Source organism: Rousettus aegyptiacus, unplaced genomic scaffold (genome assembly GCF_014176215.1).
Source record: "Rousettus aegyptiacus isolate mRouAeg1 unplaced genomic scaffold, mRouAeg1.p scaffold_m13_p_1, whole genome shotgun sequence".
Taxonomy (NCBI): domain Eukaryota; kingdom Metazoa; phylum Chordata; class Mammalia; order Chiroptera; family Pteropodidae; genus Rousettus; species Rousettus aegyptiacus.
In genome coordinates, this window is record NW_023416284.1 from 21,870,777 (window position 1) to 21,894,835 (window position 24,059).

At 49.5% G+C, this 24,059-nt stretch overlaps 2 protein-coding genes across 5 annotated transcripts; both read left to right on the top strand.

Annotated features, from left to right (window-relative positions):
- The first annotated feature begins 241 nt into the window (after positions 1-241).
- GJB3 (gap junction protein beta 3) lies at positions 242-5,078 on the top strand. Of its 2 annotated transcripts, none has more exons than XM_016147298.2 (2): positions 242-581; positions 3,448-5,078. In XM_016147298.2, exon 2 carries the CDS (start codon positions 3,482-3,484, stop codon positions 4,292-4,294), a length of 813 nt encoding a protein of 270 aa, XP_016002784.2. In that variant the 5' UTR covers positions 242-581; positions 3,448-3,481; the 3' UTR covers positions 4,295-5,078. The 2 variants fall into 2 exon arrangements, with proteins under 2 accessions (XP_016002784.2, XP_016002783.2); XM_016147297.2 differs by lacking the exon at positions 242-581 and adding an exon at positions 1,026-1,157.
- A 4,826-nt stretch (positions 5,079-9,904) lies between these two features.
- On the top strand, positions 9,905-14,319 carry GJA4 (gap junction protein alpha 4). 3 transcript variants are annotated; one of them, XM_016147294.2, is made up of 2 exons: positions 9,905-10,035; positions 13,271-14,319. In XM_016147294.2, the coding sequence occupies exons 1-2, from the start codon at positions 9,978-9,980 to the stop codon at positions 14,284-14,286; spliced, it is 1,074 nt and encodes a 357-aa protein (XP_016002780.1). In that variant the 5' UTR covers positions 9,905-9,977; the 3' UTR covers positions 14,287-14,319. The 3 variants fall into 3 exon arrangements, with proteins under 3 accessions (XP_016002780.1, XP_016002781.1, XP_016002782.1); XM_016147295.2 differs by lacking the exon at positions 9,905-10,035 and adding an exon at positions 12,117-12,182; XM_016147296.2 differs by lacking the exon at positions 9,905-10,035 and adding an exon at positions 12,293-13,176.
- The last annotated feature ends 9,740 nt before the right edge of the window (positions 14,320-24,059 follow it).

The following is a 24,059-nucleotide window of genomic DNA, read 5'->3' on the forward strand; positions in this document are numbered from 1 at the left end:
AAAGTGCACATGCTTCATTCGAAAACACAGGCTGAGGTGACATGGCTATCGGAAGACCTGTCGTGGGTGGGGGGAGGGGGGGTGCAGGCCCCCAACAGTGCCCCCACTCAGGGTCGAGTCCAAGCGCCAGGGCGGAGACAGTCACCACAGGGCGCGGACACAGTATCCGTGGCAATGCGCGTGGGTGAGTCGTGATTGCAGTCCGTCCCGGGGCCACAGCATTTAACAGTTTATAGTGCTTCACGCCTCTAATCTCATTGGAGCCTTTGCCATAGCCCTGCCCATAGCCACCGACGCCCCTATTCACACGTGAAGAAACCCAGGCTTTACGAGCGAGAAGCCCCTCCGAAGGTCGCCCAGGGAACGCGTGGCCGCGCAGCGACTAGAACCCGACCCTCCGCGGCCGGGCCGACTCCCGGGCTCCTCCCCCAGCCCTCCCTCCTCCACACGGTCCCCGGGGTGTGCCGGCCGCCGCGTGCGCCTAGCCGCGACTACCCGGCCCGGGCTCCGGCAGACCCGCGCCTCTGCTGCGGGCCGCGAGGACGCGGGGTCCCGGCCCCGCGGTGGCCCCGCCGCTGAGGGTAAGTGCTGGGCGCGGACGGAGCCCCGGGGGGCGCTCGGCGGTGACTCTCGGCGGTGGGCTGGGGCTTGATCCTGCCTGCCAGACCAAGCTGAGGACTGGGGGCGGCGGAAAAGGGGGCGATGGAGGGATCTTTCCAGCCCAACCACCCCACTGCCTTCTTGCCCCTAGATTCTGGGCGCAGATGGGTGCTCCATTTGCTGGAAGGTTCCCAGACACCCCCCTTCTATGTCCGAAAGCTCCCAAGCTGCCTGGAACGAAGGATAATGGGGGCGGGGGGCGAGGGGCGAGGGGCGGGTCGCAGAAGGGAGGAAGTGTAGTGCTTTAGATTTTGCTGGAAATCCGTGTAAGCCACGGGCCGACTTAAGTTATACGCGGGTTTTCGACTGCCCGGGAGTTGGCGCTCCGAAGTCCCGCTGTTCGAGGGCCAGCGGTGGTTCTGGGAGGGGCGTGGATTACAGAGTGGCGGCAAAAGCTGGGCGCTCTCCGGTCCAGGAGCTGGTGTTGGGGGCTGCAGGGGGAACCAGAACCGGCTCCACCAGTCCCCGGCCTGGGCTTGGAAGGAAATTCTTTGCCGGTGAGTCGAGTACTTGGGGTGTGTCTGACGTGACTGGGCAGACAGGACCGCAGGGAGTAAGTAAGGTGGAGGCCCAGAGGGGGGCTGCACCCGGGTGGGCTGCCGCGGAAGGACGTCAGGTAGAAGCACGTGTCAGGATCCCTGTCCTCCCAGGGCTGGCAGGCAGGGCTCCAACCTCCGCCTCATTGGTCTTGAACACTCACCGGGTGAGTAGCAGGCTGGGGAGGAAATGGTCTCATACATCTCACAAACAGCTCGAGAAAGTCGAACTTATTTGCCTTTAGAGATAAGGACATGGGGTCAAGGAGATTAGGGAATTCTTGGAGGTCACCTAGCTAGCAGGTGACAGAGCAGAGGCTTGAATTCAGTATGTGACTCCATGCTCAGCGCGCATTCCACTCCAGGTCTTAGAAGGAGCAGAGAAGGGGAGAAGAGGACATTGTGCGCTGATAGGGTCTTCCCCAATTACCCCCATCTTGTCCTCCCAGGTACGAGACATCAGGAGGGCTGAGGTACTGAAAAGGAACTACACCTTCTCCCTCTCTCTAGAGAAGGGACGTTTTCCCCCAAGCTACCTTGTTCAGACTGCCCCTTAGGGCTCCTGCGGCACCTCCCAGCCCCTTCCTCCGAGCCGCCTCTCTGAGAATTCAGCATTCATTTGTTCATTCAACATGTGTTGAGTACCTACTATATGCCAAGCACTAGGCACTCATTTAAAGCAGTAAGACAGAGTTGACATTCTCGTGGGGAGACAGACAATAAAAAGAACAAATGCTGATTAAATGCTATAAAGAAAAAGGAGGCAGGAGCAGAGTGACTGGGAGGGAAGGGGCTCCCAGCTTCAGGATCATCTGGGGAGGTCTTGAAGGAGATGTTTGAAGCAGAGACCTCAGTGATAAGGATCCAGCCATGAAAGGTTCTAAAGGTTTCCAGGCAACAGGAAAAATTACAAAGCCCCCGAGGTCACCAGGGCGGCTGGAGCAGGGAGACAGATGCAGGGTGAAAGTATAGGAGAGAAGAGTGAGAATATAGAATCTGGGCGTCAATTCTATGCGTAAAGAGAAGCTATAGAGAGTTTTAACCAAGGGACTGATATGATCCTATTTAACAGGCTCTAGGGCCACAGGAGCAGATACTAAAAGGCCAATGTGGAGGCCATGGCAATAATACCAACATGTTGATGGTGGCTTAGACTAGGGTGGTGGCATTGGAGGGGTGAAAAGCAATCATTCAGGGGGGTGGACTGACAGGCATCATGAGTGTTCAGAGTCACAAACCGAGTTCCAGGAGCGCTCACGTGTACACACAGGCCCATACACCCACGTGGAGAGGTGCATGCTGTTACACCCACAGCAGCAAGCAGACGCACCCATCCACACCCTCTGAGTCAGTCTGGGACTGGGAAAAAAGATGTGTGATATGGAGGCCTGAACGAAGCATATCTCCGCACTGCAAAGCCCTGGCATCCAGCACAGCTGGGGTGGCCGAGGCTCCTTCAGGCCCTCGTGTAGGGAGCAGGGAGTTCTCTAGATATTCTCTAGATCTGGTATCCCCCAGAGCCAAACCATTACCCCCCTCCACACACACGCCTAATGTGAATTGGTCTCCTAACTTCACCACCTGCTGGCTATGAGACCTTGAGGAGTTCATTTCCCATCTCTGAGCTTCTGTAGATTAGGATTCAACCCCAGTTTCACAGGATGCTAGTGAGGCATCAACGAGATAAACTACAAGAACTGATCTGGGCAGGCACCGCCCCCTCCGCCCCCCACCAGAGAAGGGGAGAGGAGGTGATGGACAGCACAACCCTGGCGTCTACAGTCCAGCCTTGAATCCAACTCTAGTTTTAAATGAGCGACTTGACCTCTCTAGATCTCATGAGTGGCCAGCATTTATTGAGCACTTACTATGTATTAAGTGCTTTGCATCCCTCATCTTCATCTGTAAATGAGGAGCGTAATAGTATCCACTTCATGGGATCATTAAAAGGATTAATGAAACCCTGCGCATAAAGTATTTAGGTCTATGCCTGGCTCATAGTAAATGTTCAATAAATGGTAATTGATATTATCAGCAGAGGCATATTCCTTTCCTTCTGGTCTAATAGCTCTGTGACTTTGGGCAAATTATTTAACCTCTCTGCCTATTTCCAACCTGTAGCTTAGAAAGAATAGTCCTGATCTCATAGGGTCTTTGCAATGATCACATAAAGAGCTCACAACAGTGCCTGGATGATAGTAAATGCTCAAAAAAGGTCACCTATTCATTGACATCTGGTTTTTTCGGTCAGGTGTGCATGGTCCTCAGCGCCTCTACCAGGCACCATGGACTGGAAGACGCTCCAGACCCTACTGAGTGGTGTGAACAAGTACTCCACCGCGTTCGGGCGCATCTGGCTGTCAGTGGTGTTCGTCTTCCGTGTGCTGGTGTACGTGGTGGCCGCAGAGCGTGTGTGGGGAGACGAGCAGAAGGACTTCGACTGCAACACCAAGCAGCCGGGCTGCACCAATGTGTGCTATGACAACTTCTTCCCCATCTCCAACATCCGCCTCTGGGCCCTGCAGCTCATCTTCGTCACATGCCCCTCGCTGCTGGTTATCCTGCACGTGGCTTACCGTGAGGAGCGGGAGCGGCGGCACCGCCAGAAGCACGGCGACCAGTGCGCCAAGCTGTACGACAACGCAGGCAAGAAGCACGGCGGCCTGTGGTGGACCTACCTGCTCAGCCTCGTCTTCAAGCTCATCATCGAATTCGTCTTCCTCTACGTGCTGCACACTCTCTGGTACGGCTTCGGCATGCCACGCCTGGTACAGTGTGCCAATGTGGCACCCTGCCCCAATACCGTGGACTGCTACATCGCCCGGCCCACTGAGAAAAAGGTCTTCACCTACTTCATGGTGGGCGCCTCTGCTGTCTGCATCGTGCTCACCATCACCGAGATCTGCTACCTCATCTTCCACAGGGTCCTAAGAGGTGTACGCAAGAGCAAGCCCACAGGCTGTCACAACAACAGATCCTGTGCCAGCCGGGCCTCCACCTGCCGCTGCCACCACAAGCTGGTGGATGCTGGAGAGCCGGGCCTGGACTCAAGTGATGACAAGCTGCATGCTTCAGCACCCATCCAGACCCCCATCTGACCACGGGCTGGGGAGCGATACCGGGGCTGCCAATGAGGACAGTTGGGAAGTATTGCGCCAGTGGAGGGGTCCTATAGGTGCTGGGTGTCCCCACTTCGAATTCACTAAGCTATGCAATTTCATTTGGGGCAGATACTTTTTGAGCACTGGGCACTATGCTAAATACCTGGATATAGGTCACGCCACAGGCCCAGTGCCACCCCTTGGAGAAGACCTGAAACAAGCAAATTAACTGCTGTCCCCAGGGGATGCTCAGGGCACTCATAGCAGAGCTTCTGCCTAACCCAGGAGGCAGTGATCAGGTGAGACTTCCCTGAGGAAGTGTGTTTAAGAGAGGTGAGAAGAACTGCAGGCACAGAGGCCCTGAAGCCACAAAAAGAGAGATGCCTGCCCTGGGTTGGATGTACCAGACCAAAAAGAATCTTCCTTCCCTCCAGAGAATCACCCAGATTCCTGCAGTGGAGAGGAGGATTCTGCCAGCAGTGGGAGGTCTGGAGGCCAGAGAATGAGGTTGGGAAGAGGAGGAGGATGCTCTGGCACCAGCCACTCCTCAAGACAACCTGAGATCCTGTGAGTGAGTCATCACTGCTCTCAGGGGAAGTCCTCCTACCCCAGACTCCGCTCTCCCAGCCGCAGAAAGCCTTGTTCCCATCTTCCTCCCTACAGACGTGCTCAGTCTGGTGCCAGCCTTTCAGATCTGCTCCATGGGACCCAGGGTGGATGCCCTGATAGGAACATCCCCAACGCAGTTTCCTTGGCATCAATAAAGGCTGTGTTTTATACAGGTTGGCTCTGTCTATTCTCCCACACTGCCACCCTGAGGCCAGGGAATGTAGCCCTCATTAGGGGAAAGAGCTCCTTGGCTGGGGTGAAGCTAGGGAGGGGGCTGCGGTGGAGGCTGGAGCTGAAGTTAGGCTGGGGCTGGAGGTGACAGGTGGAAGCCGGAGTGGACCCTACTGATACACATGTTGTGACTGTAGATGTGGTCACAAGAGGGCGCTGAACTCCCGCTACGACACCACTTCTAGCCAGTTACGGCCAACCAGCCCTGAGCACACACAATCACTGTCCTCTCATAAACAAAGCACACTCTGTCCTCCTTTGTAAACCAGTCACTGCCATCTACAACCACATTCCCATCCTGTGTACACAAAATCCCTGTTAGTCATACTCTCACTTGTTCTATATGCTCCCAACAGGCCAGTTGTCTCCTCTAAGAGCAGGTAGTCCCAGGCTCACTCGAGCATTACTCAGCTCTTTCCATTTTCTCTGAGCATTTTTTCCACACTAGGCCCCTGGCGGGATGGTGGGACTGCATAAGGAGCGGGAGCTTAGAGCCTGGGGGAGACAAGAACACACTCAGCTGCACCACCCACCCCCTGGGATGGCTCACAGCCCCCTCCCAGCACTGTGCTGATGTGAAGTTTAGGGGACACCAATATCCAAGGGCAGCCCAGAAGGGGAAGCAAAAAGCATGCAAAGGCTATGCTGACCTAGAGGAATATTTAGTGCCTATTGAAACCAAGGCCAGAAGCCAGAAATCCAGGAGGCCGTGAGCCAAGAGCCAATGCAGGCAGGGAGAGGCCGGGTCATCGTGTCGATAGGACAGGCTGTGGTTCACCTCTGCTCTCAGGCATGGCCATTAGTGGAGTGGATAACCCAGGCAAGTTTAAAGGGCCCAGGGCTGAGCTGACACCCTCCCTCAGGTCTAAATGATAGCTTAACGACTTCGTGATCACGGCTTCACCATGCTGCACTTCAGCAAACTTTCAGAACCTCAGTCTTGTCACCAGTACAATGGGAACCATGTCAATCAGAGTCCTGGCAGGAAACACAGCACATTCAAACCAAGTAACTTTAAAGAGTTTCCTGGAGAGACAGTTTAAAAAGGTATGGGCATGGTTAAGGAAACCCACAAAGGGTAACTGCAGTATCCTGGGGCTAGTACCAGGGTAGCAATGGGCAGGAGCTGCAGGAGACCTCCAACCACGGAGACTAAATAAATAGCCTAGCTTCACTCTATCTCCTGCTCACCTGCCATCGGCTCCCACTGACTTGACCCAACTAGAGGCCAGGGAGCAAGGGAACCCGTTGCGGTAGTCAACCTCCCAGGGCACAGAACAGGGTAGAGAAAGGTGGAGAGTAGATCTGAGGGGCAAAGAGAACAGTTCATCCCAGCACTCAGGACAGTACCTAGGATTGTTGTAGAGAGAAAAGGAGACGCTATAGGTTAAACATTAGTACAGTGCTAAAGTGTCCAGTAAATACCCAGGTACAACCAAGTTTAGGGAAGTCTCTGCCTGCTGCCCAGGCCATATGGTACCTCAGCCCCAATTTGGACTGGACGTTTGCAAAGGTCTCAGGAAAGGGTGATCTCCAGCCATGCATTCCAGCATCTTCCAGGGTGTTCCAGCTGCATGACCGTGGATGTATTAAGAGGTCAGAGCAACCAGAGAACATCATTGGCTATTCCAGCATGCCCTGAGCTTCCAGTCCTGACCCTGCTTCTCCAAGCTGGGGGCCAGGACCATGGGTGAGGAACATTCCAGCCCTGCACATCCCACCTTTGGCCTGAGAGCTATTCCAAGCATTGCAGCTCACTGTTCTCATCCAGTATCTGTTGGGCTACTGTTTACCACCCAGAATCCCCAGTGCACATCACCATCACCGCATTCACATCCCCTTGGCCTTCTCTGCTCAGGGTACACACTTCTATTTCCTCCTCCCCCATTGCATGGGAATTCACTTGCAAGCTTCCTTCGATTGTGTATATTATAGAGTCCTATTTCATATACACGGCCTTCAAGTCCACATCTACTATATGATGTAATAGCCACCTTGCAGCCCTAGGTAAACAGGAGATTATTTTGTATTCATCGCCTTGGCCCAAGTTTCCTGTTATGGACCGAATATTTGTGGTTCCCAACCCCCATCCTCAAATTCCTATTTTGAAATCCCAGCCTCCAATGTGACACTGTTAGAAGGTGAGGCCTTTGGGAGGTAATTAGGCCATGAGGGTAAAGCCCTTATGGCTGAGATTAGTGCCCTTATAAGAAGAGACATGAGAGAGATGAGCTTTCTCTCTCCAGCATGTAAGGACAGGATGAGTAGACAACCCTGTGTAAACCAGAAAGAGGGCACTCACCAAGAACCTGACCATGCACCCTGATCTCAGACTTCCCGCCTCCAAAACCACGAGACATCAATGTCTGTTGTTTAAGCCCCGCGTCTGTGGTAGTCTGTTATAGCAGACACCCCCATCATCTCTGCCCAGGATTACTGCAACAATCTCCCTGCTGCCCAACCCCGCCCCTGGGGAGCAGATGCCAAGGAAGATTTAAGAGTGCAAAGGGTCCACTGGGAAGTAATACTCGTGAATGGAAAGGAGAGAAAGTAGGACTAAATGACAAGGCTCATGGTAGAGAGCACTGTGTTCAGAGACAAAGATTGTCCATTACAGGAGTCCCGCATTGGGACTCCAAGTGGCTGGGCCCTTGAGCACTGCTTGGCTCAGTCATCACCTGGGGCCACCCCAAGCAGAGCTTGGCCACTTGGACAGCTGAAGCCAACCCGAGAGTACTAACAGCTGGAGGCTGTCAGCTGACCAGACTCCTCACAGCTGGGCAGCAAGTCCTATACTGAAGGAGGGCACCTGCTGTCTACCACCCACCCCCACAGTCTATTCCCGGCATAGCGGCCAGGGTGATTCTGTCAAAACCTAAGTCAGGCCATGTCAGTCCTCTGCCTACAACCTACCTACAAAGGCCTCTCAAACAGACCTTTAGGGGCCTACAAGCTCTGCTTCACTCCGCATTTCGACTGTTCCCTCTCTGAACTCGTCTCTCCTCTTTGCTCACCTCACTCCAGCCACCCTGACCTCCTCACTGTTCCCCAAGCAGGAAACACCTCAGGGACTTTGCACTGCGGGTTCCCTTAGTCTGGAATGCTCTTTTCTGCAGAGGGCCACAGGGCTCCCTCCCTTCAGAGCCCGTGCCAACCATCAGCTACTTAGTGAAAATGTCTCCCTCCTATTCAAAATTGAAACTGCCGCCCCCTGTACCCTCAATCCTCCCTTCTTACTTTACTTTCCACATGGCATTTATTGCCACCTAACAAGTTCTGCATTTTATTTTGTCCATCTGCCCTCAGCTAGGATGTAAAATTCACAACGACAAGGATTTTTGTTCCCTGATTCCTCTCCAGTGTCTAGGACAGCGCCACAGCACCAGGAGCACTGAATATTTGTTGAATTAATAAATTCGTGCATGGGCCTGGTGCCCTACTAGGTGCTGGAGATGTAAACAAGACCCGACTGTCTGCCCTCAAGGGGCTCACAGTCTAATGGGGGAGAAAGTAAAGACAAGTAAATGATGCACCAGGGCTGGGAGAGGGGAAGTGGGGAGTTGTTTAATCGGTACAGAGTTTCGATTTTGCAAGATGAAAAAGTTCTGGAGATCTGCTGCACAACAATGCGAATGTACTTAATATTATTAAATGGTATACTTAAAAATGGTTAAGATGGTAAATATTATGTGTTTTTTACCATTAAAAATGCACCCAGAGGCAATACCTGAGCCACTGAGAACACAAAGGCACCTGTAACCCAGTGGAGGCCAGCCAGGGGACCTCTGGGAGGAGGCGGCAGGGAGCCGGGTCCTGAACGACTTGTAGGGTTCAGCGTGTTAAGAGTGCTCCAGGCAGAGGGAACAGCATGGACATGGCAAGAATGCACAGAGAACCACGGTCTGGGTCTGGCTGGATCATGGGGTGGAAGAGGAGAGGGGTGAGGCTGGAGAAGCAGCCAAGGCCAGGAGCAAAGGGGAGCCACTGAAGGATTTAAATGGGGCTGTGCTGCGGTCAGGGAAGGGTGGAGGCTGGGTTGGAGGGGGTGGGGCTGGAGGCCGGGAGACCAGTCGGGAAGCCACTGAGGTGGTAGCCTGAACAGGGTCATGGGCAGTGGGAATGAAGGCAGAGGTTAGGTTTTAGGGATATTTTCCAGGTGGAACGGCCAGGTTGTGGGTATTACTGTATGGCTGATCCTATCTCCTCTTCTTGGGAAGGGTCAGGTCATTCGAACCCTGGCCTCCAGAGTGCCTGAGGAAGCAGTAAGAGCAAGGTCAGGGCAGCTGTGATGTCTCCACTGGCTCCTCCCTCTTGCCCAGCAGATGGGTCAGAAAGGCTTTGGGAGAGTCCGGGCCCAGCCACAGGAGAGGAGCTCTGGGAGCAGAGGCTGCAGCGGGGGCGTGGCAAGAATTTGCCTCTAGGGACCTCTGTTCTCATGACCTCAAGGGTCAGAACCAAGCGGGTGCAGTTGTCAGTTTTGGGAATCAAGAAGTCTCCGCTCAGACTGATCACGAAGTTCTGAGATCTGAGCCAAGCCCGCCCCTCATACCGCCCCAAAGTCCTGTTAGTCCTGCTAAAGGCAGGACCCTTGGGGACCCTGGGACACTGATAGTCCAAAGACTAAATCCTGTTGTGGAAAAACAGGGACCTTTTGGCCACCAACCCCAGGCCTCGGCCCCACCTGCCCCGTCTCCTCACCACCACTTAGCCCTGAGCTTCCTCCCCCTCAGCCCTTTCTGTTCTGTTGACGTAAGAAATTTCCAAACCTGTAGAGAATTTTTGTAAGAGTTTATTTGAGTCAAGCAAGATCTGGAAACAAGATCTCGACAGACTGAGAAAAATGCTTCCAAGAAAAGACAGTTTGCAGCTTTGTATGCGTTTGGAATTAAGGAAGAAAGGTAAGGAAGATTACTTGTAGGTGGGAAAAATCAAGGCAGAGATGGGATCACAGGATAGTTGGCAAGACTTTGTGGTCTCTCGAGGGTGGTCACTCTTATAGAAAAGAGGCATTTCAGAACAGCATTGACCTAGATGCACAGGAAAAAAAAAATGGTCAGGGCTTGCTTAAGGAGAAGATAATCCTTTTACTAAAGAAGTTATATGGCTGGGGTGTGACTACCCACCCGTACCTGCCCATTTAGGAATTTATAATCAAATCGCCCCGGGAGGTTACTTTCCATAGAATCCCTTTCTTCGTCCATAGCTCCCACCAAAACCAACCTACAGACCCATTTTGCCACGTTTTTAGCCACCACTCACTTGAAAACTTTCTGTGTATTATTAGTATTATGCTATGTGCTTTGACTGGATCTCCTGACACTGAACAGTATTACTATCCCCGTTCTGCAGAGGAAGAAACTAAGACACAGGGACTTATACAACTTGCCTAAGGGCACACAGGTCAACAGCAAAGTCTCAACTTCAGCTTTACTTCCTCCAGCCACCAAGGCCAGGGAAGACTCAACACCCTGAGGCAGCGGCCAAGGTCTCAGTTCCTTGGATCTTTGCTCTTTCTCTTTCTTTTGCCTGGAATGCTCTTCTTCCCAAACTGGCTAATGCAGTCTCCTCCAGAATAAGTTCCTAATCAGGCCCCTGTGAGTCACCCTGTCCTTCTTAGGAGAACTTTCCACATTTACCATGTCACTGCTATCCAAGGGCTGATATGCTCCATTCCTGTCTCCTGCACCAGCCAGGGAGGGCCAGCGGCCAGAGACTACATCTGGCTGATTTATGGTCGCATCCCTAGCTCCATGCACATGCCAGCAGCCCGACAGACCCTCATTACTGTTCATCAACAGGGTGAAGCCTGAACAAGCTCTGTCCACTCTACCCCCATCTAGAGGCATAAGAAGGAGATCCAAGCTAAAGGTGGAGAGAGTTCCCCTTCCCCAATGTCAAGTGGCCCATGGGAGTTACTTAGCGACCTCTGATTGTGTAGCTGCCCAGGAGTAGGGATGTTTAAGAATTCTGCAAGGATGCAGGCTGGGCTAAGACCCAGCCCCACCGCAGACTCTAGGAAGGCAACTCGTGCCCTGGTGAGCCTTCATTGCCCAGTGCAGGACACGCTGTGGCCACCTAACAAACTAGTGGTCTCCCCTCTTTCTTCTCAGCAAGGGCAATAAGCCCCTTGGGTCAAGGGGAGGCCCTTCCCTGGAGGTCCTGTTCTGTAAAATTCCCCAGGCTCAGAGACCAAAGAGAGAGGCTTACAACTCCAGCATTAATTACATCAAGAGTTTATTTTTAAAAACTTATATGGGAGGCAGGTCTTGAGCAGCAAGATGTCAGCAATAGCCTCAGCACATCCACATCGTGGAAGGCGGGAAAGGATTATGCAAGATGAATCGGGCGCTGGGGCGGGACCTGGCTCCAGATAAGGGGCAAATGCCTTAAGGGTTCACCGGGGCAGGGAGATGCCTCTTTCTGGAACCAGCTCCTGTGGGCATAGGGGAGGGGTGCATCAGAGTCTCTGAGAGGATTTAAAAGAAGCAATCTCTGTCGTGGCCCGTATCTAACTGTATCAAGCTACAGGATCTGGCACCAGTCGCAGTCTCTCCGCCACACTCTCCCCAATCCCCCACCCCCCATTCTCATCCCCGTCTGCCCACCCTCACAGCCCCTCAGGCCAGTTGCCTAGATCACTAAATTCTTGCTCTAATCCTTTCAAATCCACCGCCCCGAAAAACTTCATCTTGGAGAACTGTTCTATTTCCAAAGAAACGGGGTTAGGAGAGTTTACCACCTGGATGGAATATCAGTGGAGGGGGCGCGAACCCCCTTCACGCCCTAACCCCGAAAGCCACTTCCCAGGCCCCATCCTCGAGAGTCCGCTTGAAGGGAGTCAGCACTTCGGCAGCTAGTTCTGAAAAGTTCCGCGCTGTTCCGCGCAGTTCCGCGCTGCCCTCCCGCGGGTTTCCTGCCCGCCCCGCCCCGTCGTGCTATTTAAAGCTTCCCACCAGGCGCAGTGGAGCAGGGCTCCCGCGAGCACCGCTCGGGCCAACGCCATCGTGCGTCCCCACCGCCACCTGGGCCGCCTGGCAGGCAGGCGGTGAGTTGTGCTTGGGAGTGGCAGATGGGGGGAGGGGACGGCGCCACCTGTCAGAGGCTGAGGGTTGCTGCGGGAAGGAGTGGGGCGGACAGGGGGCGAACCACCGCATGGGCACTCACCCAGCCTGCCTGTGGCCAGGTTCTGTGCTAAGCCAGGTTCCTACCTTCTTTCATTGTGTCCTTATAACCCCAGAAGGCAGAAATATTATTTCCATTTCACAAGAGAGGAGATTGAGGTGCTAAGCCGTCACTTAATTAAAGCAAGATCCCAGTTTGTAAGAGGGACCAGGATTGGAATCCAGGTCTGGTTCTAGAGCAGGGCTCCAAACTGCTTTGCTCCTCTTTCCTTCCCTTCCTTCCTCCGACTCCCGCTGCCCCCAAGATGCTCTGAGAACTTTGGCCTGTGCCTCTACCCTGCTATGACAATTCAAGAATCTGGAATTTAGCAACAACAGCTTAGGGGGTGTATGAGAGCAGGGCAGGAGGCATGGAAAAATGGGACAGGATCAAGCATCCATATTTAGGTTGCAGGGGTCATTATTGCTGGCAGGTGGAGCTAATACAAGGCACTGCCTTTAAGGTCTAACACCTCTCCTACCACAAGCTCAAAGGTCAGAGTAGGATGATGAGGGGGAGTGGGGACTGAAGGCTTTGGGCCCCCTGGGAAGCTGAAGATAGCACCACTACCCCCCTTTGTCGGGACAGCATGTCCTGGGCAGAAAGGAGGAGGGGCATATCAGGGCTTCGTGACCTTGGATAAGTTCTCTGTTCCCATAGGCTCAGCCTCGACTTGATCCAGATTTTTGGGACTGTGGTCATCCTGGTACTCCAGTTGGGAACAAGAGGGACATAGATATGTAACTAGACAGGAGCCTAGCTGCACCCTTACCAGAGCTTAGCAGCCATCATCCAGAGGTCTGCTTTCAGTCCTGACAGCCCTACTGGGTGTGAGCCCTCAGGCCAATCCCCGCCCATCCTTGAGCCTCAGTTTCTCTGTAGGTAAAAAGGTTGTGGCTGACCTCCCTGCAGGCTTGTTGGTAGGACAGCTGAGAAGGATGCCATGTGATAGTTTCCTCTCTCTCCCTGCAGACAGAGGCCCAGGAGCCATGGGTGACTGGGGCTTCCTTGAGAAGCTGCTAGACCAGGTCCAGGAGCACTCGACTGTGGTGGGCAAGATCTGGCTGACAGTGCTCTTCATCTTCCGAATCCTCATCCTGGGCCTGGCCGGTGAGTCGGTGTGGGGCGATGAGCAGTCGGACTTCCAGTGTAATACGGCCCAGCCAGGCTGTACCAATGTCTGCTACGACCAGGCCTTCCCCATCTCCCACGTCCGCTACTGGGTGCTGCAGTTCCTCTTCGTCAGCACTCCCACCCTGATCTACCTGGGCCACGTCATTTACCTGTCTCGGCGTGAGGAGCGGCTGCGGCAGAAGGAGGGGGAGCTTCGGGCACTGCCACACAAGGACCCACAAGTGGACCGGGCGTTGGCAGCCATAGAGCGTCAGATGGCCAAGATCTCAGTGGCAGAAGATGGTCGCATGCGAATCCGTGGGGCACTGATGGGCACCTATGTGGCCAGTGTGATCTGCAAGAGTGTGCTAGAGGCAGGCTTCCTATATGGCCAGTGGCGTCTCTATGGCTGGACCATGAAGCCTGTGTTTGTGTGCCATCGACTACCCTGCCCCCACCTCGTGGACTGCTACGTCTCACGCCCCACGGAGAAGACTATCTTTATCATCTTCATGCAGGTGGTCGGACTCGTCTCCCTGCTGCTCAACCTGCTGGAGCTGGTGCACCTGCTGTCCCGCTACCTCATCCGGGGGCTAAGAGCCCGGCAGGGCCAGGATGCCCCCCCAACCCAGGACACCACCTCAGAACCCTACGCTGACCAGGTCTTCTACCTCCCCATGGGCAAAGAGCCCTCCTCCGAGCCATGCCCCACCTACAGTGGGCTCTCATCCAGTGAGCAAAACTGGGCCAACCTCACTACGGAGGAGAGGCTGGCTTCTTCCAGACCCCCCCTCTTCCCGGGCCTGCCCCCCCAGAGTAGCCGGAAGTCCCCCAGTAGCTCCACCTGCTCTGCTCCCAAGAAGCAGTATTTGTAGGGGCCTGGGGCTTATATCACCCAACAGTGGGGCCTGGCAAGCCCGGCTGCCTTGGGTGCCCTTTCCTTTAAGGATCTGCAGAGATGACTGGGGCAGGGGAGTGGGTGCTTGCTGGCCAGAGGGCCTCACCGCAGGTTGTTCTGGAACACCTGAGGTTTTTCTGGTGACCAGAGAACACCATGGTTTCCCCTCCAGAATGTGGCTTTGCCCCAGGTACAGACAGCTTGGGGTGCTCTTAGCCAAAGGTGTTATGGGCTCTCTGGCCTTTTACACTTGGTTCGGAGGGACCCGGAGCCGAGTTACGCCACCCCCACCATCGTGGAAGATTGTCCACCCGGGTCGTCCCCACGCCCTCTCCTCAGAGGAAAAGGCTGGTCGAGGCTGCTGGCTTGGCCTTGATCACACACACGTACAGAGCCTGTGCTGGATCTGGCCCTGTCAAAGGGACTGGTGTCTTGTTCTCATCACTCCTTCCTAGTTCCACTGTTTATGCTTATAAAATAAATAGGACTTGATCACAAGCTAGGTGTGTATATTGATCACAAGCTGTCGTGATGTGAATCAGGGTGGGAGCTGGTATGGGGGTGGGGGAGTGCATGTGCTTTGTCCAGGCTTTCTTTTCTTTTCTGTCCTGCATAATCTAATGTGTCTTTGGCCTCCGCAACCCCGACTCCGGCTGGCACCTTAAACCCTCAAACTCATACATCCTGCCTCTCAGCATCCGGAGTCCTAAATATTCTACTTTTTGAAATGCCTCAGGCGCCATCCTCTTCTTCCCATCCCCACTGCCTCAGCCCCCGCAATGTGCCCATTAATCAGCGGCGAAAGCAGTGTTCGTCTCCATCCTTCCCCATGGCCATCCAGTGCCCCTTGCAGCATGCTTCCTTACTGAACACTCTGTTCCCGAAGCCTGCCTGCCAGCCAAGCCCTTCAAAGTCCAGCTCAGATGGCCCCTGCACCTCATCCCACCTCATCCTCTACTGGGGGAGGCAGGTTTAGATCACTCGTCCCATCCTGCCTTGGCCCTTTCTAGTCTGCCCACCAGAAGGAGCAGCTCGAGGACCTGTATCATATCTCTTTCCCATGTACCTTAAACTCACTTGGTGAGAACAGACAATGGCAGCAGTATAGAGAGGTGGAAGTGACTGTGGAGGGTTCAAATCTTACCTCTGAGTCACAAAGTTTACAGGAAGAAAAAAAAAAAAAACAATTGAACTGGATCTTGGCCAGTTAATATGAGTTATCTAGGGAGGAGAAGGAGACATTGAGTATTTGGGCAGAGAGAACAGTTGTACAAAGGAGAAGGGTCAGGGGTGTTGAGGGTGGTGCTTAGGACCTGAGCAGCCTTCTAGGAAATGGGAAGAATAGCTGGGGTTGAGCTCGGTGGTGGTGGAGTTGATTTGATCCAGGTGGAGGGAGCACTCAGGTAGTAGCCCTCGGAGACAAGATGGTTGTCCTCCCCTACCCAGGGAGATCGGGGGCTGGGAAGAGGGAATGGGGTCCATCTCACATGGCCACATACTTCTCTTTGAGAGCCTTTACAGCAGGTTGGCAACTTGTCCCCTCTCCCATCAAGACAGGTTTTCCAAAACTCCAGCTCTGTATCCCTCGCCCTGGTCAGAACTCACTCACTCACTACTTACCCATCAAGTCTGGGTGCTCAGCCTTGTAAGTTACCAGCCCTCTTACTCTTCCAGCTTTAGTCCCTTGGATTCCTGCGATCCAATAGATCAGTCTCCTGATGCCCCCCTAAACTCACCCGGTATACTCCCACCCTTCTCCTTTGCCAGCCGGGAGTGCCTCTCCCTCCATGCTTCCAAACCCCACCAGTCGTTTAAATACTACTGTACTGTGGAAAAGCCAGAGCCCGAATGCAGAAGAAAGTGTAAGGTGAGCTTTGACATCAGAGGGTCCTCAATTTAAAAGCTGCCTCTAACGTGTACAAAGCCAAGTGTTCTTAAGTCGATCATTTTACTGCTCTGAGTCTGTCTTCTCACCTCTAAAATGCAGATAACATTGCCTGCCTCTCAAGTGACAAGAAATAAAAATAAGAGAAAGAGTGTACCTGGATCCTAGTATTCATGCAATAAAATTCAGCTCAACCTCTCCAGCAAGGCCATCATGGTTTCTTCCTCCAGGAAGCCCTCCCTGACTTCTTCAGCTAGTCTCCAGTGATGATCTGTACCTCTGAGGAATCGGGACCACTGCTTCGTATGAGTCTATTTCACCTCCTCAGTGAGTCTCTAAGAATTGCCAGAGAAATATATTTTTATTCCCCATGGTCCTAGCCCTGCATTCACTCTGGCTGTAAAATGAGGGATTGAGTTAGATTGGGCAGAAAGTAGGCTGTTCACACATTGGAAGGGCATGATCCAGGAGGCTGAGGTCCTTTTCTAAGGGATTTGACCTAAGCCAGGGTGAGAGGCAACATCTGTTGGTTAGAAGTTGGTTTCTTAGAGCCAGCCACACCTGATATTCCCTGGGAGCCTACCTTTCTCCTATTCTCTACCTGTTCTGACTTGCAAAGGTAGGAAAAGACAGGTTTAGGTGAGTGAGGGGGGCATCCTTCCCCTCCCTCAAAGCTCACCAGCTTTCAATATTGGGGCTGGGGTCAGTCCAGGGCCTAGGGACTTGGACCTTTGGCAAGGTTGGGGTTGGGTCCTAGACGACTGGCCACACAAACACAAGGGCAAATGGGCTGGAGGGTTAAGGGTGAGGATAGTGTAGTGGGAATGGGACCACACAGAGCGGGGTGGGGCCAGTGCAGTAGGGTGAAGACTTATGCCATGAGGCGCAGCTGTAGCTCTCTCCCACCTGTTCATTTCCTAGCTGTTGTAACAAAGCACCACAGATTGTCACTTCAGTGACAGATATTGATTATTATAGTGCTGGAGGCTGGAAGTCCTACATTCAGGTGTTTGCAGGGCTAGTTCCTCCTGAGGGCTGTGAGGGAGAATCCGTTTTGTACCTCTCTCCTAGCTTCTGGTGAGCTGCTGGCAACTTTTAGCATGCCTTGGCTTATGAAAGCATCTCCGCCATCTCTGCCTCCATTTTCACATGGCATTCTCCGTGTGTGTGTGTCTCCAAATTTCTTCTTTTTATAAAGACACAAACCATATTAGGTTAGGGCCACCCTAATGACTGTATTTTAACTAGATCACCTCTGTAAAATCTCTACTTCCAAAAAAGGTCACATTCTGAGGTACTGGGGGTTAGGACTTCAACTTACCATTGGGGGGCACAATTCAACCCACGCCACCACCCCACCAGTCCCACCTTACCTCCAAGCACTTGTAGGGGGAGACTAAGAAGAATATTAAGTATGTATTAGCCTCAAGCATCTCCTTGGTGATGTGGCCTGGATGGAACACGGCTCACTTCTTCCTTCAGCTCCTTGGTCCTCCCACCAGCCTATACCACACATCACCAAGATCTAAGTTGGGAACAGGCAACTCTCAGTCACAAAAAGGGCCCTAGGAGACTTGACTCCTGCCTCCCATCCCTCATACTCCCTTGACTATGCTCCTTTCCCTTCTCTGGGCCTCAGTTTCCCCATTGTGAGATAAAAGGGTTGAATGAGAAATAGATATGTGGCAATTAGGTATAAGGAGTATGGCATGGAGTAACTTGTTACTAATCATTGATCTGAAGCTCACAGGTGATATGCTATTTTTCATGAATCGGAACAGATTCAAGATTATTTCTATAATAGGATAAATCCCAGTCACTTGAATTTGCACTGCCTTCCTGAGTAGAAAAAAGGGATAGGGTTATGTGGAGTGCACTGGGAATTCTGCATAACTCGAGGTCATCTTATCTGTGATCCATGGAGGCATGTGAACATTTTGGGCCATGTATAAACAAAGCAGCTGTAGGGCTGAATGATGTCAAACCCTCTTCCCAATATAAAGTGCCTAGCTCACTGACCGCTGGGTTGCTGACCTCATGATTTTCCCACTGACTTCCAGTACCTTGACTTGGGCGGGCCAGGGGCGGGGGGGATCCTTCATTTCCTTTTCACGCAAATCTCAACATGACCACTGATGCAAGAAGAGGAAGCCATCACAGGACTGTTGGAACTTTTTTCTCTACCTTCTCCTGCTAGCCTTGACTCTGACCCCAAGGACCACATGAGGCGTAATTATTCTGCTCTTCCCAAACAAGCACTGCAGCCACACGCATACAGCCGCCAGGCCTGTCCAGAACCAGCTCTTCTCCTGTTCCTCCAGCTGACTCTGATTTCCGGAAGCCTCTGGCCAACCTGCCATTTGTCTACTTTCCTCTTAAGATGTGTTACTCTCCCCTGGGGGGTAGACATGATCAGAATCCAGATTATCACCTCTCTTACCTCAAAACTTCTACCTCTACTAATAATGAGATTTAAGATTACATTAACTTTTCTATTTTCTTCTCCTTTGCATATGTAGACATTTTTATTCGGATTATAAAGGTAATGCATGACCATTATAAACGATGAGATCCCACCATCCGGGGCAACATTTGTTAACATTCAGAAGTAATTTCTTTCAGCCTCTTCCGTGCATATTTTTAAATAAAATTGGAGTAAAGGTGTGTCTGTAATTTATATCCCGTTTTTTCCATTTTACATTAAATCATAAGCCTTTCTCCCGCGTCATTGGGTATCTTTGGAAATATCACTCATTGGCTTTATCGTATGACTTTAACATTATCTGCTTAAACATAATCCTAATATTGTGTTTTTGGGTTGTTCACAATTATCCTTTATTATAAATTGTACTGTGGTGTAAATGCCTGTGCTTAAATGTTTTTCAAAATTGCCTATTTCCTTAAAAGAAAGACATTCCAAGAAGTGAAATTAGGTCAAAAGGTATGAAATTTTAAATTTCAAAAGTTAGGGGCTTTTTCCTGATTATGAAAGTAATTCATTGTGGATGATTCAGAAGTGTAGAAAAGCACAAACAAATTACAAGAAGCGAAGGCACCAACTACTTCTGAGAGCGGGAAAGAAGGTGGAGCTGAAAACAGAAATGCTGAGCGATAGCCGCTGGCCCCCCAGGTCCCCTCCTCCATTCTGAGCATATAGGCGACCACCCTTGCCCCACCATGTGTAGGGATGAGAGCTTATTCCCTAGAGACGATTAAACAGAGATGGATGGAGAAACACCATGCACAGCGGAGAGTGGGAGTACCATAAAGAACATAGAGGAATTAAGGGAAAATTCACACACTGAACGGTGACCCTCAGCCTTCTCCCCACACTTGGCTCCCAAAATGCCGGCTGATAGATAAGGCTATAAAAAGAGGATCTGATCTAGACTGTAGGTGGTGGACGGCTGCCTTGAGGAGTTGAGCGTTAGCACTTGAAAGGTGAGGAGGAATGACCCGGGGAAGAGCTGGGAAGAACATACCAGGCAGAGGAAACAGCATTCTCCAAGGCTCTGAAGAAGGAGGAAGGGGCTCAGTATATTCGTTGCTCAGGATTATTTTTGATATGAACTGAAAGATGCTTTCCAGATAAAATTACTTGTATGTTCATTAGCATTGTATGAAAGTGCCCATTTCAAGGCACCCATACCTGCGTTATTAAAATGTTTTACTTTCTTTGTTTATTAATTATAAGGTAGGCAAAATATATATATATGATATCACCTTTCAATGCATAAGCATTGATTACTAGTGAGACTAGTAATATATATATACTTCCTCAGCACTCATGTTTCTTCTGTACATGTTATTTGCCCATTTTTCTCTCAGGTTTTAGTGTTTTCTAATCAATTTGTATACATTATTTATCAATTTATATAAGCTCTTTATAGAGCTCTTTTATCTCTATATAAAGATAAAAGTCTTTCTCTGGCATATTTGTTACAAAAAATTTCTCAGTGTGTTATTTAGTCCTTTTTAATTTCAATGTAGTCAAATTTATCAAGTTTTTCCTTTTCAATAATTTTATGCCTATACTGTTTCCCTCTTTCTAAGATTACTTTTCATCTTATATATTTAATATTTTCATCTGTCTTGAACATAATATGAGACAAATAAATAATTGTTAAGTAAATAAAAGAATGAACAAATAAATTAATTTTATCACATAATGTAAGGTGAAGTGCTTTTTCCCCCCAGTTACTAATGATTCCAGCAACACTTATGGAATAATCCTTCCTATACTAATTTATGTTATCAGCTTGACCATATACTACATTTTTATACATAAACAGTTCCTGGACTAGCTAAGATTCTAATCCATTGATCTATAATTGGTATGATACTATTATTCTTTTAATTAGTGTAGCTATGTAACACATTTTAATATCTAGTAGAAGACATTCTCCCCTTTTTATTTTTACTATTTTTGAGAATCCTAGAAGTCAGGTATATATTCTCTAGGCAGATGTTTAGAAGTCTTCTCAGTGGATTCTGACAGACCAAAAAGAGACCTAAAGATATAGGCTCTAGGGAATCCCCCAAGGAAATAGAGAGCTGGATGGCCACGCAATGAAGAACATAGTCATGAGGTCCCACGCATTTATTCAAAGCTTTTAGTGACCCTCTCTTAGATATGAGCCCATGGCCAAGGGTCAGGACATTTAAGGAAAGTATATGTAAGAGTCTGAATCAAAGAATAGATATACATAATCTCTATTTTTTAGAGAAATAGAGATTACATATGGAGAATAAAACATTTTTAAAGCTATTAATGCTTTCCTCAAAAAGATAAAAAAGAGTTTTATCACATGATATCACTTATATGTGGGATATAAACCTAAAAGCAACAAATGAGCAGGACAAACAAACGGAGACTCATGGGCATGGACTATAGGCTAGTGGTTACCAGAGGACTATAGACTAGTGGTTACTAGTGGGGTGGGGGAGGAAGACTGAGTGAAGGGGGTCAAATATAGGGTTTAGAGGGAGGGTGAAGTGGGTAAAGGGGATCAAATATATGGTAGCCGAAGGAAACTGGACTTTGGGTGGTAAACACACAATAGAATATATAGATGTCAAATGATAATGTACACCTGAAAATTATATAATTGTATTAACGAGTGTTACCCTAATAAACTTAGTTAAAAAAATAAAAAGTATATGTCCATGAAATAAGATGATGCTATAAGAAAGAAACATGCAAAGGAAACAACAAAATCAAGTTCTTGGAAAGTAAAAACATGATAGCAGAATTGAAAACTTCAATAAAAATTTAGAAGATAACTATGTAAACCTCCAGAAAACAGTAAAAGACAAAGCACAGACATTAGACAATATTTTTTAAAAAACAATTAGAAGACAAGTCAAGGAAGTCCAACTCATAGAAGTTCTAGAAAGGAGGAACAGAAAAAATAGGAGTGAGATTAGAGAAAATTCTAGATTGAGAGGGCCACTGAATATCCAGCCCAATAGGTCCACACTACCGAAAATTTTCAGAACACTAGAAACAAAGAGATAAGCCTATGAGTATCCAAAGAGAGAACATTGTTCCACATACAGTCTCAAAAATCAGAATGGAATAACAATTTACAACAATATTGGAAGCTACAACATTCTGAGGAAAGTGATTTTCAACCTGGGATTCTATACCCAGGCTAATGACCAATTAAAGTGTGAAGGTGGACTATATGCTCTGCAATTGTCTTGATAGCATTATTCCTTGAAGATTTAAATAAGCTTTTCTGTAAAGCTATCATTCTCTAAAATTTTTTTCACTATCTTCCACGATATTTGTCCATTCAATTTTTCTTCTTCATGAATCTATCTTAGTAATTTATATTTCCCCACCAAAAAAAAAAAAATTCCCATGTGAATTAAGTGTTTGGACAGCCTTATGTCATCAAACCATATATTCTCAGTTTGCTTACACTTCAACTAAAAGCCCTAAGTAAAATTGTTCCTGGGCTTCTTTGTGTGCAATGTGGAGGCGTTTTGTAAACAAGGTTATGCTAGTTTGCTAAAACAAATTGGAACGCTTTTCAGGAAAAACCCCTGAGCCTTTTACATGTGGGCTGCCACTAAGCTATTACTAAGCATGAGCTTATGTAATTGAGAATTTGGGCAATAAAAGTGACAAAGTTGACATCTGTACAAGTGAAATGCCATCATGTCCATGTCAGCCCATTGCTCCAACTGACAAGAACCACCCTCTTAAATCTAGATTCTGTCATCCACAGCATTAGCCACTCCTAGCTTCAATAAATTAGATTTATCGAATTAGATAAATCTGAGTTTAATGCAATTAAGTGGGCTTCCTAGGTCTGTATGCTCGGAGTCTTTGTTAAGTGCAAAAAAGATACAATTTCTAAAAGGTCCTATCTCTTGTTCTACCCCACTCCACAGGAGGACCTGAAGGTATGGAGGACCTGTTACCTAAGCCACGTGCTAAGCTCAGGGAACCTCACAGCTCAGCTGTGACCCAGAGGGATCTCTGAAACCAGAAACGGAACTCAATGGTAGAGGGAGGGTAAATTCTTATAAGGGAACAAGCAAGAGGCACAGGAAGTCAAGCCCAGCACAGAACCCATAAAACTTCCCAAGATGAGATGCCCACATGGTAGGTTAAAACCATAGTTGCAAGCCAAGCTTTAGTCATGAGAAGAACAATCTTTGCCTTACAGTAGTTGGTCTTTGCTGAGAACAGAATGCAGTGAGCCGGGGAGCCCAGGATGGCATCCCAGGATTGGCTCTAGAGAGGCCTTCAAGACTGAGATGGCAGCAGGGAGCGTCAGAGCCAGACATACCTGGAGTAGAGAAAATGAGGGGACGGACCGAGACTGAGGACTCTACCAACCCAGCAGCGACATCAGTGGGAGTTTTGACATTGTTTCCAAATGAGGTTACACATACAATTTCTTTTTTTTAGTATGTGTGTTAAAAAGCATTCAATATTCACATACTTGAAATATACCACAATTATGTGTTTGAAAGCATTTAATATTAGCATATTTGAAATATACCACGATTTTTGTAATTTTGTCCATACAATTCTTTACTATTTAGTATAACAAGAGTCTCAAGAAATGAAAGTAGCCCAAGCTTTTCAACATGTGAAAGGCTTTGAAAAGAGCCAGAAACCTGAACCAAGGATTTTGACAGCATAGGTTTCTAGGTCTTCCCTATTAGACCAGAAGCTCCATGAGGTCCTGGACTATGCATCCTCAATATTTAGAATCGGGTATCAGGAAAATGGATACACTAAGGTTTGTGGAATTTGATTGAACCGAACTCAGAGATTCTGACAGCATTCATCAGAGAACCCTTTCAAAAGAGTAAAGTTCATGAGCTTATTTGCAGAATATGAATATATATCCCTGGAGCCTGGGGCAAGGGTAAAGGAAAATGGGGCAAACAGAGACTCAAGCAGATAAGAGAAATATCTTCTCTGAGGTTTGCTGCTGTCTCTGAATAGGCATCTGAATCTCTTCTAAATGGTGAGGGAGCCCTAGGACAAATTGAAGTCAGGATCTACCTCCCATTATGGAAGCTGAAGTTGTAATGGCTGAAAAATGACTGCTAGAAATTTATTACTTGCAAGAAAATTACTGCTTGGCTATGCCCATGAGAACATGGCTATGTCCATAGAAGCATAGGCTGTTACCCATAGGAACATAACATTCTAAACAAGCTTTCTGCTTCTATAACCCTGCTTATGCACCTGACCTGTGAGTTGACAGGTAATGAATAGAAGAAAGATAGACCTTCGTATTTAGACAGAATGAAGAATGGGATTTGGGGCTTAAAAACTCTGTACCTTTACATTTCGGGGCTGCTTAATTTGGGGTCTGCGTATCCCTGGCAGGCCC